Below are 17,212 nucleotides of genomic sequence, written 5' to 3'. Positions count from 1 at the left end.
TGAGAGGCTGAGGAGAGTCACATGGGCACCACATGTCTACATGATTGACCCCCAATACAAAACCCTGGACATCCAGGTTTAAGTGAGCTTCCCTGGTTGGCAATACTTTGCACATGTTGTCACACAGCAGTGCTGGAAGAATTAAGGGCTACCTGTGAGACTCCCCTGGAGAGTCTCGGAAAGGACAACTAGAAGCTTGAACCTGGTTTCCCCCAGACTCTGCCCCATATGCCTTTTTTGTTGCTGATTTTCATCCATGTTTTGCTGTAATAAAATCCAACCATGAGTATATGGCAGCTTTTCTGAATCCTGTGGGTCCTTCTAGTGAGTCATCAAGCTTGAGGGTCATCTTGGGTACCACCAATGTCTTGGGGACCATTGGCCAATCTCTGTCATGCTTAGTTTGAAAACATGAAAATGTATCTTCTCTCAAAAACCTATGTGTGAGGGATCCCTGGGTGGCGCAGCGGTTTGGCACCTGCCTTTGGCCCAGGGCGCGATCCTGGAGACCCGGGATCGAATCCCATGTCGGGCTCCCGGTGCATGGAGCCTGCTTCTCCCTCTGCCTGTGTCTCTGCCTCTCTCTCTCTCTCTCTCTCTGTGACTATCATAAATAATAAATAAAAAAATTTTAAAAAAAAACCCTATGTGTGAGTATTTATAAGAGTCTTAGTGATGAAATCTTTAAAAACTGGAAACAACCAACCAACATGCCCTTCAACTTGTGAATGGAGTACAGCCATATAATGTACTCAGTGGTAAAGAGGAACAAACTGGTGAGGGGCTCTTGGGTGGCTCAGTCAGTTGAGCATCTGATTTTTGGTTGTGGCTCAGGTCATGACTTTGGGGTCCTGGGATCGAGCCCCTGTTGGGCTCTCTGCTTGGTGGGGAGTCTGCTCGACATTCTCTCTCTCCTCCTCTCCCACTGCTCCTCCTCCTCCTCCTGTTCTCTCTCTCTCTCTCTCAAATAAATGAATAAATAAATCTTTTTTTAAAAAAAGGAATGAATAGGTGAGCCACTCAACAACTTGGATGAGCCTCAAGAACACAAAGTGAAAGAAGCCAAACTCAACAGGCTACATATTTAATGATTCCATATATAGAATATGACTTTTTTACAAAGGCAGAACTATAGAGACAGAGAACAGATCAGAGGTTTCCAGATGCTGAGGGTGGGAGGAGTGGTCATCTACAAAGTAGCATGAGGGGACTTTTTTAAATACTCCGTGTCTTCAGTGATTATCTGACTGCATGTGTTCGTCAAACTCATCAAACCAATTGCTAAAAATAAGTGAATTTTATTGTATGAAAATGATACAGTAAACATGGTTTTTAAAAAATAGTAAGGAGTTGGAAAGGGGATCCCTGGGTGGCATAGTGGTTTGGCGCCTGCCTTTGGCCCAGGGCGCAATCCTGGAGACCCGGGATCGAATCCCACATCGGGCTCCCGGTGCATGGAGCCTGCTTCTCCCTCTGCCTGTGTCTCTGCCTCTCTCTCTCTCTCTCTCTCTCTCTGTGACTATCACAAATAAATTAATTAATTTAAAAAAAAGAAATTTGGGGAAATTTAATAGCCTAGAGATTAGCCAAAGGATTTTTCTCCTGCCTCTGGACTGTGACAAACACTTTACTGCATAACATTAGGTTATAATGTCAATTTCAGTCTTCTGTTTGTGAGATTTTTTTCTTTTTCTTATGTTTTAGCAGATTTGTTCCACTATACTTTCCTGACTTTTAAATTTGATTTGCATAAAAGAATATATGTAATATAGATGTAAGTTATGAAGCCCGATATTAAAATCAACTCCTCTGAACACACCTCCCAAAGAACTAGAACATTGTACACTTTGTATACAATGTCTTATTCCTGGATTGGCCCCCAGGAGCACTCACTGACCTGAACCATATGTTTATCAGACACTTGCTTTGTTCTTTATATATAGGTTTACTAGACCTATAGGATTCCTTCAATAAAATACAGTTTAATTTCCTTGGTCTTGAATTTTGTAAAAATGGGATCATACCCATGTATTTATTATATCAGCTTGGATCTCTCCAGAAAACTGAAGTCCACTCTGTGGTTCAAATGAGGAGATTGCATTGAAGGAACTCCAAGTTGTGAGCAAAACTGAAGGAACCAACAAAGGATATTGGGGCTCCCAGAGACCAGCATCAGTGGAAAGCCATTGCCCTCTAGATCTTTTGGGGCAAGGGAGCAAACCTGTCACCAGATCCAGTGAGAGCCAGACAACTGGATGAGGAGCTGGAGCTGTGGAAGTTATCACAGCCACTGCCAGAAGCACTGAGAGAAATACTCCAACTGTCTCTCTTCGTGCCCTGTGATGTCCTGCTGCCAGCCCCATTGGAGGAAGCTAGTGGAAATCCAGCTGCGGAAAAGGCACCTATGCTATAATCCACAGACTGAGAATTTGTGGACACAGGGCAGAGCAAAGAAGCACAGGTAATGGTCTGGGTAGGCGGTTGGAAGCAAATAAAGGAAAGCTCAATTATCTTTGTCAACATTTTTTCACTCATTATAGTACTGTCTTAGGTGCATCCCTGTTGTTGCAATGGCTGTGGCTCACTCATTTTCTTTAAAGATTTTATTTATTTATTCATGAGCGACACACAGAGAGAGGCAGAGGCATAGGCAGAGGGAGAAGCAGGTTCCCTGAGGGAAGCTCGGTGCGAGACTCGATCCCAGGACCCCAGGATCACAACCTGAGGCAAAGGCACCCAGGTGCCCCTCTCACTCATTTTTAAGTACTGTTTAATATGCCCTTGGATAGATATCCATAAAGTAGTCCATTCTCTTGTGGATGGACATCTGCTTCTAGTTTTTACTGCTATGAACGAGGAATGCTGCTGTGAAGATTTCTGTGATAAAGTGTGGAGGGTGAACTTCACCAAAGTGGGAAGCATCATGTGTTTTTTATTAGCTTTCCTGGGGAACAAGTGACCCAGTCAGGTTGCCCCATCTCACTCCAGAGCAACTTGTTTTGTTTTTCATTGTGGTCAAACCCACCTAACACAAAGTTTACCATCTTAACTATTTTGGGTGTGCAATTGAGTGGCATTATGTGCATTCACAAGGAAATTATTGCATATTTGTGAAACTAAACAGCTAGTTGCATAATTTTTAAGTCAAGATTTCTCCCACAAACTTTACATATATAATATGTTCCATTTGTCACAATATCTTGATATATTTATGAGAAAGGCACACACAGTTCTTGGTGGAATTTACTTGAGTATGAGAAGACAATTTTTGAGGTTAAGAAAAAAATCTCTCTTAAAAGATTTCAATTTTTTAGAGCGGTTTTCTGTTCACAGCAAAATTAAGCAGAAGTGGTAGAGATTTCCCATATCTCCCCTTTCCCAGAAAGCTACAGCCTCCCCTACTATCAGCATCCCCCACCAGAGTGGCACTTTTATTATAGCCCATGAGTCTTCATTGACACATCACAGTCACCCAAAGTCCGTGGTTGATATTAGAGGTCTCCCTTGGTGATTCAAAATCTGTGGATTTCCACAAATATTTATATATTATGACATATACTACCCATCATAGACTAGTTTCACTGCCCTAACAATCCTCTGTGCTCTGACTGTTCATCCCTCCTTCCCTCACAAAGTTTTTTTTTTTTCATGTTAATATTAAAGGTCCATGGGATTCCTGGGTGGCGCAGTGGTTTGGCGCCTGCCTTTGGCCCAGGGCGCGATCCTGGAGACCCGGGATCGAATCCCACGTCAGGTTCCCGGTGCATGGAGCCTGCTTCTCCCTCTGCCTGTGTCTCTGCCTCTCTCTCTCTCTCTCTCTGTGTGTGACTATCATAAAGAAAAAAAAATTAAAGGTCCATGTTGGGCCACCTGGGTGGCTCGGTGATGGAGTGTCTGTCTACCTTTGGCTTGGGTGGTGATCCCGGGGTCCTGGGATGGAGTCCCACACTGGGCTCCCTGAGGGTTGCCTGCTTCTCCCTCTGCCTTTGTCTCTGCCTCTCTCTCTCTGTCTCTCATGAATAAATAAATAAATCCTTAAAAAAATAAAAAAAATAAAGGTCCATGTAAAGGAGGTCTTGGGCCTACAAAGCAGGATTTGACGCAGTTGATTTAACCAACCCCCTACTGGGAGACACTGGGCTCTTACCAATTTGCACCATTGCAAACAATTCTGCTAGGATCACCTTCATCTTTTCCTCTTGGTGCTCTCTTGAGTTTCTTTGGGGTAAGCACTAAAAATGGCATTGCTAGGACATGGGAAATACTACATTTTAATTTAATAGGTACTAAAAAAAAAAAAAAAAAATTTAATAGGTACTGCTGAATTCCTCAGTTGTTTCTTAAATGTCTAGAATGGTTAGATCAGCGGCGTACTGTAATATTGTAGTCATTCTCCGGGGCCTTGGAGATTGAAAAGCATGTTTGGGCAGGTGTTCCTAAAACACGCAATTTAGGTCGTGTCTCTCCCAAAACTGCTTGAGTAACCAGTGCACAAATCTTTCATTTGATTCACTTAGCAAGTATTTGTTGAGTGTCCATTATGTGCTGGTGCTGTTCTAACCTCAGGGGATAAAGAGGTTGAGAACCAGACGTGTTTCTTTCAGTCAGGAGGTGGGTATTCTCACCGCTAAGAGTTTGTTAGAAAGCTCTGGACAATCCCTGATCCATAACTCAACACATGTGTGTTCGTGCTGGTCTGGCTTTGAACAAGATAACTTTTCTTGGTTATCTATCTGACTGAAACATATAGTTTTCCTACTAATAAGAGCCAAATTTTTACCTTTCTAAAAATATACCATCTCCAATTTTGTCCATTGCTACAGAAACTCAAAATTGTACTATGTTTATCCAAAAGCGATGAAAACACATACACATAAAAAACCCCTTTGTACCAGAATGTTCGTGGCAGCTTTATTCATAATGCCAAAAATAGGAACATCCCAGCTTCCCACCAATAGGAGAATGGATAAACAAATCATGGTATATTCATACGTTCGATTCCTACTCAGCAATAGCAAGGAATGAACAACTGATCACACAATAACATGGATGAATCTCAAAAACATGATTTGGAGTGAAAGAAGCCTGATTCCAGAGTAAATATCACGTGATTCCATTTTTAGGAAGTTCTAGAATAGGCGCAACTGAGCCACGGTGGAAAAGGCAAGGCAGGAAAGGAGAAGAAGGGGCACGAAGGCATCTATGGGGTGACGATGAGTCTCCAAGTCTTGATGGGGCATGGGTTACGCAGGTGTGGCTCATCAAACAGTTCGCTTGCGATCTGTAAATTTCATCAGATGCAAATTTTACCTCAAAAGAAAAAAATAGAACCATAAGCAAATATTGAGCTCTAACTATTAACGTCCATGCTGAAGCATTAGGGGGAAGTGTACTGATGTCTGCAAGTTCCTTTGCAATAAATGAAAAAGGGAAGACGAACTGATGGATAGATGGGGTGGGAAGAGGGACAGAACAATATGGAGTAAAGCAAATTTAGTGAAAATATAAATTGTAGAATCTGCATGGTGGGTATTAGGTTCTCCCTAAAATTTCTCAACTTTTGGAGCACCTGGGTGGCTCTGTCGCTGAAGCATCTGCCTTCGGCTCAGGTCATGATCTCAGGGTCTCAGGATCGAGCCCTGCGTGGGGCTCTGTGGGGAGCCTGCTTCTCCCTTTGCTCCTCCCCCTACTCGTGCTCTCTCTCTCTCTCTCTCTCAAATAAATAAATAAAATCTTTAAAAATTTTTTCAACTTTTTTTGTATATTTGAAAATTTCATCATAAAACGTTGGGACAAAGACTGTACCACAAATTGGGGAAAATTGACTAATCCTTCACTGGAAGGCTGAAATTCAGCCAGGTAAAACTGAATTCGAATTCTAGCCATGGGGCAGCCCAATGGCCCAGCGGTTTGGCGCTGCCTTCAGCCCAGGGTATGATCCTGGTAGACCCGAGATCGAGTCCCACGTCAGGCTCCCTGCACAGAGCCTGCTTCTCCCTCTGCCTGTGTCTCTGCCTCTCTCTGTGTGTGTGTCTCTCCTGAATAAATAAATAATATTTTTTAAATAAATAAGATCTTTAAAAAAATTCTAGCCATGTAGCTCTCTGGCTGGTCACCCAACGTGTGCTTACTGTAGTTTTCTCAGCATCACGTGGAGAAGATTCTTTTTTTGTAGGGTTTTGTGGGAATCGAATTTAGGTAAAACACTAAATTACATGAAAGCCGGGAACAATGAATGGGAGATTTTGTATTACTATTGGTGACTATAAGGTAAGGCTGCAAAAAAAAGATAGACCTTGAGGTGGACTAGAAAAATTCAAGGAGGCTTCCTGAAAGAAGGGTGATATTAAAAAAAAAAAAAAAAAGTAGAATTCATACAGGGCAAACAGAGGGCATTCTCGGTGGGAGAAAAAGCCTGAGGAAAGACCCAGAAACAAGAGTGAGCACAATAGGCAAGACTGGTGAGGAGAGAAGCCCCTGCATTTTGTCTTCTCAAAATAAAATAAAAACATCTGTGTCTGTGAATGTCCCGATAAAGGAAGATGTGTTGAACAATTTAATGTGCCCCCGGAGCCCTTCTAGGGGCAGGATCTTTAACTACTTGAGTGAAGACGGTTGTCAGTCCCAAGGGTAGTTTTCCTGGCTACTGCTTTACAATTTCCTTGAAACGAGATTCCATTCTTTTCTTTTTTTTTCAAGATTTTATTTATTTATTCATGAGAGACACAGAGAGAGAGGCAGAGACACAGGCAGAGGGAGAAGCAGGCTCCATGCAGAGAACCCGATGTGGGACTCGATCCCGGGACTCCAGGACCATGCCCTGGGTCGAAGGCAGGCACTAAACCGCTGAGCCACCCAGGGATCCCCTCAAGATTCCTTTCTCTTTAGCCTCCACTGAAGGATGCCCTGGGGAGCAAGCCTGCCAGGAGCCCAAGCCCTCAGTGAGTCCTTTCTTCAGTGGGGCACGACTACCCCCAGGCCAACCTCACCCTAAAAAGTGCAAAGGAAAGGAACTCGGGAGCAACGAAGCATTGAGAGGCAGGGCCACCCCAAGCACCCCAAATCCAAGCCCCCCACCTGCACCACGCCCTCCGAGGCATAAACCATCGTGCTTCCCAGCGTTGACCATTGCCATGGCCTCCTCCACGAGCTGGAAGAGGCAAGGAGGTGCCCGGAGGTGGAGGCCCTAGCGGAGACTCAGCAGGAACCCAGAAGGAAAGGCCCAACTCTGACTTCAGCCCAGTGACATTCATCTTGGACATCTGACCTCCAGACTAATGCCCACCCCCGGCCATCAAATTAAGATAATAAACTTGTGTTGTTGTAAGCCCTCAAAGCTGTGGCAATTTGTTCCAGCAGGTAGGGTTAGCTTTTAACAACGTAAACCAGGGCACATTGATCCCCTGTTGAAAACCCTCCAATGCCTTCCCATCACATCCAGAATAAAATCCAAACTCTTTACAGCCTGGTTCCTACCCCCATCTTTCTCCTTGGCCCCTACTTCTCTCCCTAACCCTGTTTAGTCTGTCTCATTTCCTTGACCAAACCCCAGCTCACGTCTACCGCAGGGCCTTTGCACTTGCCGCTTCCTCTGATCAGAACGCTCTTCCTGCAGTGTTTTGTAAGGCTGGCTCCTTTTCCTGTTCTGAAATGACACTGCCCCAAAACAGCGTTCCCTAAACACACTCTCCGAGATAATACCGCTCCAGTTTCTCACCTTTTTTTTTTTTAAGCTTTCTTCATAACACAACTTCCTGAAATTATATCTGTGCATATTTTAATTTGTCTCTTGGTTGCCTCCGGAGTAGGATGTAAGGTCCGAGGGGGCAGGATGTTTGTTCCCTGCAGTATCTCTAGCGCCTGGGCCACGCACACGGACCGTCCTGGTACCTACACGTGAAAGAACAAATGTACAGACTCTCCCTTCCCACACTGATCCCACACTGTTGTCCTATCAACGACCCTCCCACTGATGCATCGGTTTCCATGCCTGCTTCCTGGCACAGTTGGGAATAAATCAGCTAAAAGTTCCCAAACCGGTCACAAACTAAGTGAAAACGGACCTCTGTTCTAAAGTATCTCCCCTACAGCACCGGCTGGAGTTTTGTTTTGTTTTCTAAATTATCTTTGGAGATTCAAATGCCTCACCTTATCCTCATCAAGCCCTTTCACACGGTTAGAGCCATCCAAATGGGGGGTGTCTTGTGGAGGCCTGCTGGGAACAGGACTCCTAAAACGACGGTTATGTCTGGAAGGCTCTGGTCCAAGGCCATTCTTGCCGGCTGTAAACGGAGTCTCCGGAATCAAAAGGAGCTCACAGCTCTACTTAAGATCGAAGGGGTTGGGGATCCCCAGGTGGCTCAGCGGTTGAGCCCTCAGCCCAGGGTGTGATCCTCGAGTCCTGGGATCGAGTCCCGCATCAGGCTCCCTGCATAGAGCCTGCTTCTCCCTCTGCTTCTCTCTCTCCCTGTGTCTCTCATGAATAAATAAAATAAAATCTTAAAAGAAAAAAAAGATCGAAGGTGTTTATGCTCGAGATGAAACTGAATTCTATCTCGGCAAGCGATGTGCTTGTGTGTACAAAGCAAAGAACAACACAGTAACTCCTGGTGGCAAACCAAGCAAAACCAGAGTGATCTGGGGAAGAGTAACTCGTGCTCATGGAAACAGTGGCATGGTTCGTGCCAAATTCCGAAGTGACCTCCCTGCGAAAGCCATTGGCCACAGAATCCGTGTGATGCTGTACCCCTCAAGGATTTAAACTTAGTGAAAAGCAAATAAATAAAAGTGTACATTTGTTGTCTCTCCTTTTTTTTTTTTTTTTAAAGATTTTATTTACTTATTCATGAGAGACACACACAGAGGCAGAGACACAGGCAGAGGGAGAAGCAGGCTCCATGCAGGGAGCCCAACGTGAGACTCGATACCGGGACTCCAGGATCACGCCCTGGGCCAAAGGCAGGCGCTAAACCACTGAGCCACCCAGGGATCCCCCAGATTTGTTCTCTTGAAAAACAAAACAAAACAAATGGAGGCTGTTGTTCTCTGTGAAAGGGGTTTTTCTTGGGGAGTGGGGTGGGATTCAGGCCAGGGTGGAGGAGAGAGGGAGAGCTCGGGACCGGAAGGGCCTGGGATGGATTCTGGTCAAGCGGCCCCCTTCTCCTTGAATTCTCCCCAGCTCATCGTCCTCAACGTGGTCACGGATACTTGGGGACTTCTTCCCAGACCTGCCATCCCAACGGAACCGGGACGGAGCTGAGGGCTGAGATGTCTACATGCAAATGCACGTGGCACATTGTGGTTGCCCTGCAAACCTTTCTGCAGCACGCTGGTCCCCTTCCCCACCCAGGCCCGGCCCGTCAAGAGCTGACGGTAAGATCTTTTTCAGAAAATTCCACTGCGTAGCCATGTGTTGGGGCTGTTGCTGGAACTCGGGATCTCCCAACATCGGGGGCGCAGGGCCCGTGCTGGGCCTGGGACTCTGCTCCCTTCAACCTGGCTACTCTCATTTTTGGCCATCGCGGGGTGGGGGAAAGGACCCCAGAGAAGGTCATAAAAAGCTCCAATTCGGGTCAGGACCTCCAGATCCCAGGAGGGATGTGTCTGATTTGCCCCCAAATGGGAACCTTGGGTGCTTGACCATTTTTTTGGACAATTTTTAGCTCAGCCCTGAACTGAAAAACCCTGACCTGGACTTCTTTTCCTCTCCTTGGTTGCAATTTTTTTTTAACGAAATTACGATATGCTTATTTTAACAAATTCAGATCATATAGACATAATTAAAAGTCAAATGCCCTCTTGAACCGTGGCTCTTCTCTTTGAATCGCAATCCCTCGGGGGAGCCACGGTCAACACTTTCCAAGTGCCCTTCTCTCGAGCTCAGCAAATACATCAAGACAACGGAATTATGTTGTGCATATTGTTCTGCAACCAGCATTTCTTACTTACCCGTGTGTTCTGGGTTTTCTTCCATGGAAACATATACAAGTCCAGCGTCTTTTTAGTGCTGTTTGGTAGTAAGGATCGATGATGATGTAATATAATCTATTGTTGGACATGGGGCACTTACAAATTATATTACATGGAATGTGCTTGCACATACATCCTTACACAATTGTAATCTTCTAATGCGTAGACTCTTACAAAATAAATTATTAGGTCAAAGCATGTATTGATCAGGGTTTTCCAGGGAAAGAGAATAGGATATGTAATATACAGAGGTTTATTTTAAGAAATTGGCTCATGTGATTTATGGAGGCTGGTGGGTCCGAAACCTGCAGTTCCAGTCTGAAGGCCATCTGCTACGGAATTCCCTCGTTGCTTCGGAAAGGTCAGTCTTTTTGTTCTATCCAAGTCTTCAACTGATTGGATGAGGCCCACCCACATTATGGGGGACAAGTCGCTTTACTCTAAGTCCACAAATTTAAATGTTCATCTTATCCCAAACACCTTCACAGAAATATTTGGGATAAATAATGCTTGACAACAGATGTGGTCACCATGAACCAGCCACATTAGTATGTAAAATTAACTATCACAAAGGATATGTTCACTTAAATCTTTGATAAGTACTACCAAATCGCCCTCTAAAAAGGTCATTTCCAATTGACATGTCCACGCAGCAAATGGATAGGCATGCCTTTTAATCCTCGTCCTTACCGACATGAAATATTACCATTATTTCTTTACATTTTTACCAATCCAGTAGGCAGAAATGGCACCTCTTTTTATTTGCACTCCTCTCAGGGATCCCTGGGTGGTGCAGTGGTTTGGCGCCTGCCTTTGGCCCAGGGTGTGATCCTGGAGACCCAGGATCGAATCCCACGTCGGGCTCCTGGTGCATGGAGACTGCTTCTCCCTCTGCCTGTGTCTCTGACTTTCTCTCTCTCTCTCTGTGTAACTATCATAAATAAATAAAGAAAAAAAATATTTATTTGCACTCCTCTCAAATGCAGTTAAAACTATTTTTTAATTTTTATTTTATTTTTAATTTTTTAAAAGATTTTTATTTATGATAGAGAGAGAGAGAGAGAGGGAGAGAGAGAGAGGCAGAGACACAGGCAGAGGGAGAGGCAGGCTCCATGCCGGGAGCCTGATGCGGGACTCGATCCTGGGACTCCAGGATTGCGCCCTGGGCCAAAGGCAAGCGCCAAACCGCTGAGCCACTCAGGGATCCCAAAACTTTTTTTTTTTTTTTTTTTTTTTTAAAGAAAATAACCGATGTTGACAGAAGTGTAGAGAAATTAGAACCCCCGGGGCACAGCTGGTGGGAATGTAAAATGTAAAATGGTGCAGCCACTGCAGAAATGTATGACAACGCCTCAAAAAACTAAACATAGAATTACTATATGATCCAGCAATTCCACCGTTGGGTATGTGCCTAAAAGAATTGAAAGCAGGGACAGAAGCACGTATTTTTACACTCGTGTTCATAGCAGAGTTATTCACAGTAGACAAGAGATGGGAACAACCCAAGTGTCCACCTACACATGCAGCGGGGTATCATTCAGCCTTGAAAAGGAAAGACATTCTGACACCTGCTACAACGTGGGTGAAATCTGGAGATGTACTCAGTGCACTCAGCCAGTCACAAAAGGACAGATATTGTCATTCCACTTATACGAGGTCCCTAGAGCTGTCAGGTGCATAGAGATGGAGGGCAGTATGGTGGGTGCCAGGGGCTGCAGGAGGAGAGGATGACGAGTCAGTGTTTCATGGGGACAGAGTTTCAATTTAGGAAAGTGAGTATGTTCTGGAGAGATGGTGGGGATGTTCACATAGCAATGGGGATGTACTTACTGCCACTGACTTGTATGCTTAAAAATGGCCGAAATGGCACATTTTATAACTATTTTAAAAATATGTATTTCTTCTGAATTGTCTCTTCATGCCATTTGCTCCGACTTCTATCGAATATTGACTAGGATTTGGATGTTCATTCTTTGTTATATGCATTGCTAATATTTTCTCCCAATCTGAGTATTTCTCAGGTATTTGTTTAAATAAAAAAAAACTAAAAAAAAAAAAAACCTAAAAATGTTATGAGATCAAATATTCATTCAGCCTTTTCCTTTGTGAGTTCTGGATTTATTACTTTGCAGAGAATGGAAGCCCTGTTTCATAATTATACAACTCTTCTATACTTCCTTCTAGTACTTTCAGAATTTTTCTGTATTGGGTCTTTTATTTAAATCTATTGGAATGGGGATCCCTGGGTGGCGCAGCGGTTTGGTGCCTGCCTTTGGCCCAGGGCGCCATCCTGGAGACGCGGGATCGAATCCCACATCAGGCTCCTGGTGCATGGAGCCTGCTTCTCCCTCCGCCTGTGTCTCTGCCTCTCTCTCTCTGTGACTTTCATAAAAAAATAAAAAAAAAAATCTATTGGAATGTATCTCCACATGTGGTACAAGGTAGAGATCTAATTTATATTTTCCTAAATGGATACCTGATTGGGCTGAGACTCTTTTTTTTTTTTTTTTTATGATAGTCACACAGAGAGAGAGAGAGAGAGACAGAAAGGCAGAGGGAGAAGCAGGCTCCATGCACCGGGAGCCCGACATGGGATTCGATCCCGGGTCTCCAGGATCGCGCCCTGGGCCAAAGGCAGGTGCTAAACCACTGCGCCACCCAGGGATCCCTGAGACTCTTTTTTGAATGGTCTTTTCCTCAGTGATTTAGAATGCCACTCTACCGTATTAAATCTATTTTGTGTATTCTGTTCCATTGTTCTTTGTGTCTGTTTCTGTTCCAAACTCATATTGTTTTTATTACCATACTTTTTTTTTTATTACCATAGTTTTATAGGAACTTTGACACCTGGTGGGACAAGGCTTCTCTTATATTCTTTTATTAAAAAATTATCTAGTCTCATAATTTTTCTGATGGTCTTCATTGTTTTTAAAAGTTTTTTTTTAAAAAAAAAGATTTTATTTTTAAGTAATCTCTGCACCCAACATGGCACTTGAATTTACAACCCCAAGATCAAGAATTGCATGCTCTACTGACTGAGCCAGCCAGGTATGCCCCTGATGGTCTTTATTTATTCTTTTTAAAGATTTTATTTACTCATTCATGAGAGACAGAGAGAGGGAGGCAGAGACATAGACAGAGGGAGAAGCAAGCTCCCTGTGGAGAAGCTGATGCAGGACTCGATCCCAGAACTCTGGATCACGACCTGAGCCGAAGACAGATGCTCAACCACTGAGCCGCCCGGGTGCCTCCCCACCCCTGATGGTCTTTAGAATCAGTTCTCCAATTCCTGATGAAAATTCTACTGGGATTCTGATTAGAATTGCATTACATTTATTTAGGTAAAAAGAACTGACACCCTTAAGCATGGACTTTTCTTAGGAAGCCTGCTTTCTCATTTATTCAGATCTTTTACGTCCTACATTCAAATCTTATATTGTCCTTTATGAGAAAAATGCTTATTTTAATACTGACTCAAGACCCATTTTGAGTCTCAGAAATTCGGAAGATCAGTGTGCTCCAAGTACCCAGAATCCATTTACTCTGATTTCTAAGAGGCCACTTTACTTGTATGAGTTCAATTAAATTTGTTGAACTTATTTAGTTCACTTTGGCTTCAAAGATAAGTGAGATAAGCAAAAGTGAAGCCAAGAGTGAGAAATTATGCTACAACAGTTAAGATTCCTTTAAAAATATTTTTCTGTGTGAAAACCCAAATCAGCACATTTGATCATCTTGCACATTTTAATATGCAGCCACATCCTTACAGACACATCCAAGCATGCAAGCTTTGCAACGCTTCCTCTCTCTGACTCATGCGTAACAGATTAGTGTATTTAAAATTCTTCATACGTTACTTGAATTTATCATTAGTCTCTATACATTTTTCAACTTGAATTTTCTGCATTTAACGTAAAGTCCTTTCAGAGGTAAAAATTTAATATTAACATAACTGAGTTATAAATTACACCTGAACTGCAGCAGTAATCCTTACAGTTAAGGGTATAAAGACACATGGATGGACTCACAGCCATATTCTAGTAGGATAACACAGCCAGACCACAGAAGGAGCTCTCATGTTCAATGCTCAACTTAAAAGTTAGTTAAATCAAATTTCTTTTTAAGATTTTATTTATTTGAGGTAATACAAGCAGGGGGAGTGGCAGGCAGAGGGAGAGGGAGAAGCCGACTCCACCTGCAGCAGGGAGCCCCACATGGAGCTCAATCCCAGGACCCTGGGATCACGACCTGGGCTGAAGGCAGATGTTTAACTCACTGAGCCGCCCAAGCGTTCCTCAAGTGTATTTTCTAAGGCTTTACTCAACAACCTACGTTGTTGTAAAGGGGGAAAAATCCACCAGGAATCTAGTTATCGCAACCCGGGAAAATCACTGAGGAAGAGCATCAGCCATTTATTGGGCACCTTGTGCTAGACATTGCTGTAGCTCCTCACTTCCGAGAAAGGCATTAGTAGCACTTCAGGAAAGTCCTATTTCCAGATCTTCCTTTCTGGGATTACATTCATCCGCAAAAGGACGTGCTGAGTGGGGACAGCAGATGCTGCGATGGTCCCTAACTCAGGTCTGCTGTGATGGTCCCTAACTCGGGTCTGCTGTGAGTTCCTAACCCAGGCCTGCTGGAGTCCCTAACTAAGGTCTGCTGTGATGGTCCCTAACTCAGGTGTGCTCTGAGGTCCCTAACTCAGGTCTGCTGTTACAGTCCCTAACTTGGGTCTGCATTTGTACCACGTAGGGACTATCTTTTGCATCCCTGTGCTGTGCTTTCCTTCCTCCCCAGTGCCCATCACTAATCACATCACTTTACATTTCCACACCCTCAGGGAACCACAAAACACCTACTTTAAAAAAAATCAATGTGGAATCAGCAACTGGAAAGTAATGTGTTGATTCTAAAGGAGGAACTGGCCACACAAGATTTTTTTTAAGTAGCTTCTTGGTTCAAATCAATCTGCATCCAACCCTGACAATATGTAAACTTCAAAGATAAACTTTTTGGAGCTTTTATTAAGTGATGTAGATTTTTGCTTCCTGTGTATTTTGTTTTTCTATTTATAGATATTATTTTTAAAACTATCCATCCTTATTTGCTTCAAAATAATATGGACGGCCAAAATTGGCAATGGTTTTTTTGTTTTTTAGATTTTATTTACTTATATGAGACAGAGAGAGAGGGCACGAGTGAACGCAAATGGGCAGAGGGAGAGTGAGAAGCAGGTTCCCAGCTGAGCAGGAAGGATTGGCAATGGTTTGATGGCTGTTGGGATCGGTTGACTGGTACATGGGGGTTCAGAATACTGTACTGCTTTCGAGTATAGGTAAAGTTATCCCTAAGGGGAAAAAACTCCACCTGTAATGTTCAAATTATGGCATAGCCACATGAATTATTTAGCAAGTATTAAACCATTTTACAAATAAAGAAAACCTAAGGACACATGAAAATTTCAACATAACTAAAATAACTACTTCTAGGGATGCCTGGGTGGCTCAGCTGGTTGTCTAGTAAATGAATTATGGATGTCTTTGGCTTTGTCTGCATTTCCTGAATTTTTTTCCCCCAGCAAGTGTGAATTGCTCTACTTCAATTACATACATAATACACATTTCTCCTCCCTGTACCAGCTCAGTCCCCCTAATTTTCGTCCCTATGCCCACAAACATTTTTATTTTATTTTTTAAGATTTTATTTATTTATTCATGAGAGACACACACACAGAGAGGCAGAGCCACGGGCAGAGGGAGAAGCAGGCTCCATGCAGGGAGTCTGACATGGGACTTGATCCTGGGACTCCAGGATCACGCCCTGAGCCAAAGGCAGATGCTCAACCACTGAGCCACCCAGGCGTCCCCCACAAATATTTTTACACACACTTCCCAAACAAGACTCCAACAGATTTTCTCCAGGGCCTCCATGATTAGCATGAGTCTTGGTACTAGGCACCAGGTTCTAGGGCTGTTAGCCCTCTGATTAACCCACATTTGAAAGGTCAGACTCAGCCTCTGATAAGCCAAGGGAGTGAAAGGTTCTGCACTGGTTTTACGTAAAGTTAACAAGTTGAAAACTTATTTGCTTGCATCATTATTAAAAAGCTATCTTCCCTGTCCTTTTGTCTAAATTGATGTCCATTCAAGCATTATCATTCAGTTCTTAATGCTCAGAACCAGTTTAGAGAGATTCACTTTTTGTAGGTAATGAGCTTAGAAAATATGCCACAGGGTGCTGGCTGGCTGTTGGTAGAGCATCAACTTTTGATCCTGAGGCCAGAGTCCCACACTGGGTGTACAGATTACTTAGAAATTTCATTTTAAAAATATGCCTCAGGGCGCCCGGGTGGCACAGCCGGTTAAGCATCTGCCTTCAGCTCAGGTCATGATCCCAGAATCCTGAATGTCAGGGTGGGGGTGGGGGCGAGGAGAGTATGTGTGTCCCTGTTCAGCAGGGTGCCTGCCACACCCTCTCCCACCCACTAGTGCTAATAAAATCTTTCTAAAAACTATGCCTGAGTGGTTTGTTTTCTTAAAGATTGTTTTTCTTAAGAGAACATCCAAGTGAAGGTTTTTTTCATAAAAGGATAATAAAATGCTCAAGGCAAGTAGGATCTAGAAGTACCTCCATTCCAATTTTCTACAGAGAAGACAATCTCTTGTAGGTATCCGTAAGCAAAAACAAAACCAACCCTTATACTACTTACTTTTTAGAAAACCAGTAAGTCTCTTTATTATTAGCAAGGATTTCAGAACAGAGATCTCCCTGTGACTGTAAACGACGAATAACTGTTCCTAGGGGTAGGGGGTTGGGTGGTACAGGTGAACAGTGCCAGACAGGTTAAAGGGTTAAAATTCTAGGGTTTTCGTCATGGGTTTTTAGACATTTTTAACTGCTACCAAGAGAGGTGGCTAGAGAAATTCTGGTTCAATAAGATTGTATAAGGTAAACGTACAACCAAGAAAGGTTTTAGTTCAATGCTTAAATTTACGTATCCACAACCCCGTGCTGCCTATACTTAGAAATTAGCGACAAATCTGTTTATCACAGTCCCAGGCCCTCCACAGAGGAACGATAGATACCAAGAACTGGGAACCTGGGGAATGTGGCTCCTAGACCCCTCCCACTCCCTCAGGGTCACCACAGCAGCCCTCCTTTGGTGTCCGTTCATCTCAACATCCTCTTTGCATTAACATCCTGTGGTTTCACTGAAGGTGTCACACTTCACCACTCCCGATTG

General features: G+C 43.6%; 1 protein-coding gene and 1 long non-coding RNA gene across 2 annotated transcripts in view; both read left to right on the top strand.

Moving 5' to 3' along the window:
- The first annotated feature begins 1,495 nt into the window (after positions 1-1,495).
- Positions 1,496-17,212, top strand: part of LOC112910966 (uncharacterized) — a 62,165-nt gene continuing 46,448 nt past the window's right edge. Inside the window, exons 1-2 of the long non-coding RNA XR_011997644.1 lie at positions 1,496-2,461; positions 9,179-9,372. This is a non-coding gene — a long non-coding RNA (uncharacterized lncRNA). The remainder of the gene's footprint in view (positions 2,462-9,178; positions 9,373-17,212) is intronic.
- On the top strand, positions 6,093-9,113 carry LOC112910965 (large ribosomal subunit protein eL33-like). The gene is made up of 2 exons (XM_072740547.1): positions 6,093-8,340; positions 8,516-9,113. Exons 1-2 carry the CDS (start codon positions 8,140-8,142, stop codon positions 8,759-8,761), a joined length of 447 nt encoding a protein of 148 aa, XP_072596648.1. The 5' UTR covers positions 6,093-8,139; the 3' UTR covers positions 8,762-9,113.

The sequence above is a fragment of the Vulpes vulpes genome, chromosome 15, assembly GCF_048418805.1.
Source record: "Vulpes vulpes isolate BD-2025 chromosome 15, VulVul3, whole genome shotgun sequence".
NCBI classification, from domain to species: Eukaryota; Metazoa; Chordata; class Mammalia; order Carnivora; family Canidae; genus Vulpes; species Vulpes vulpes.
The sequence above is the reverse complement of the archived record's forward strand: the minus strand, read 5'-3'. Positions and strand labels throughout refer to the sequence as shown.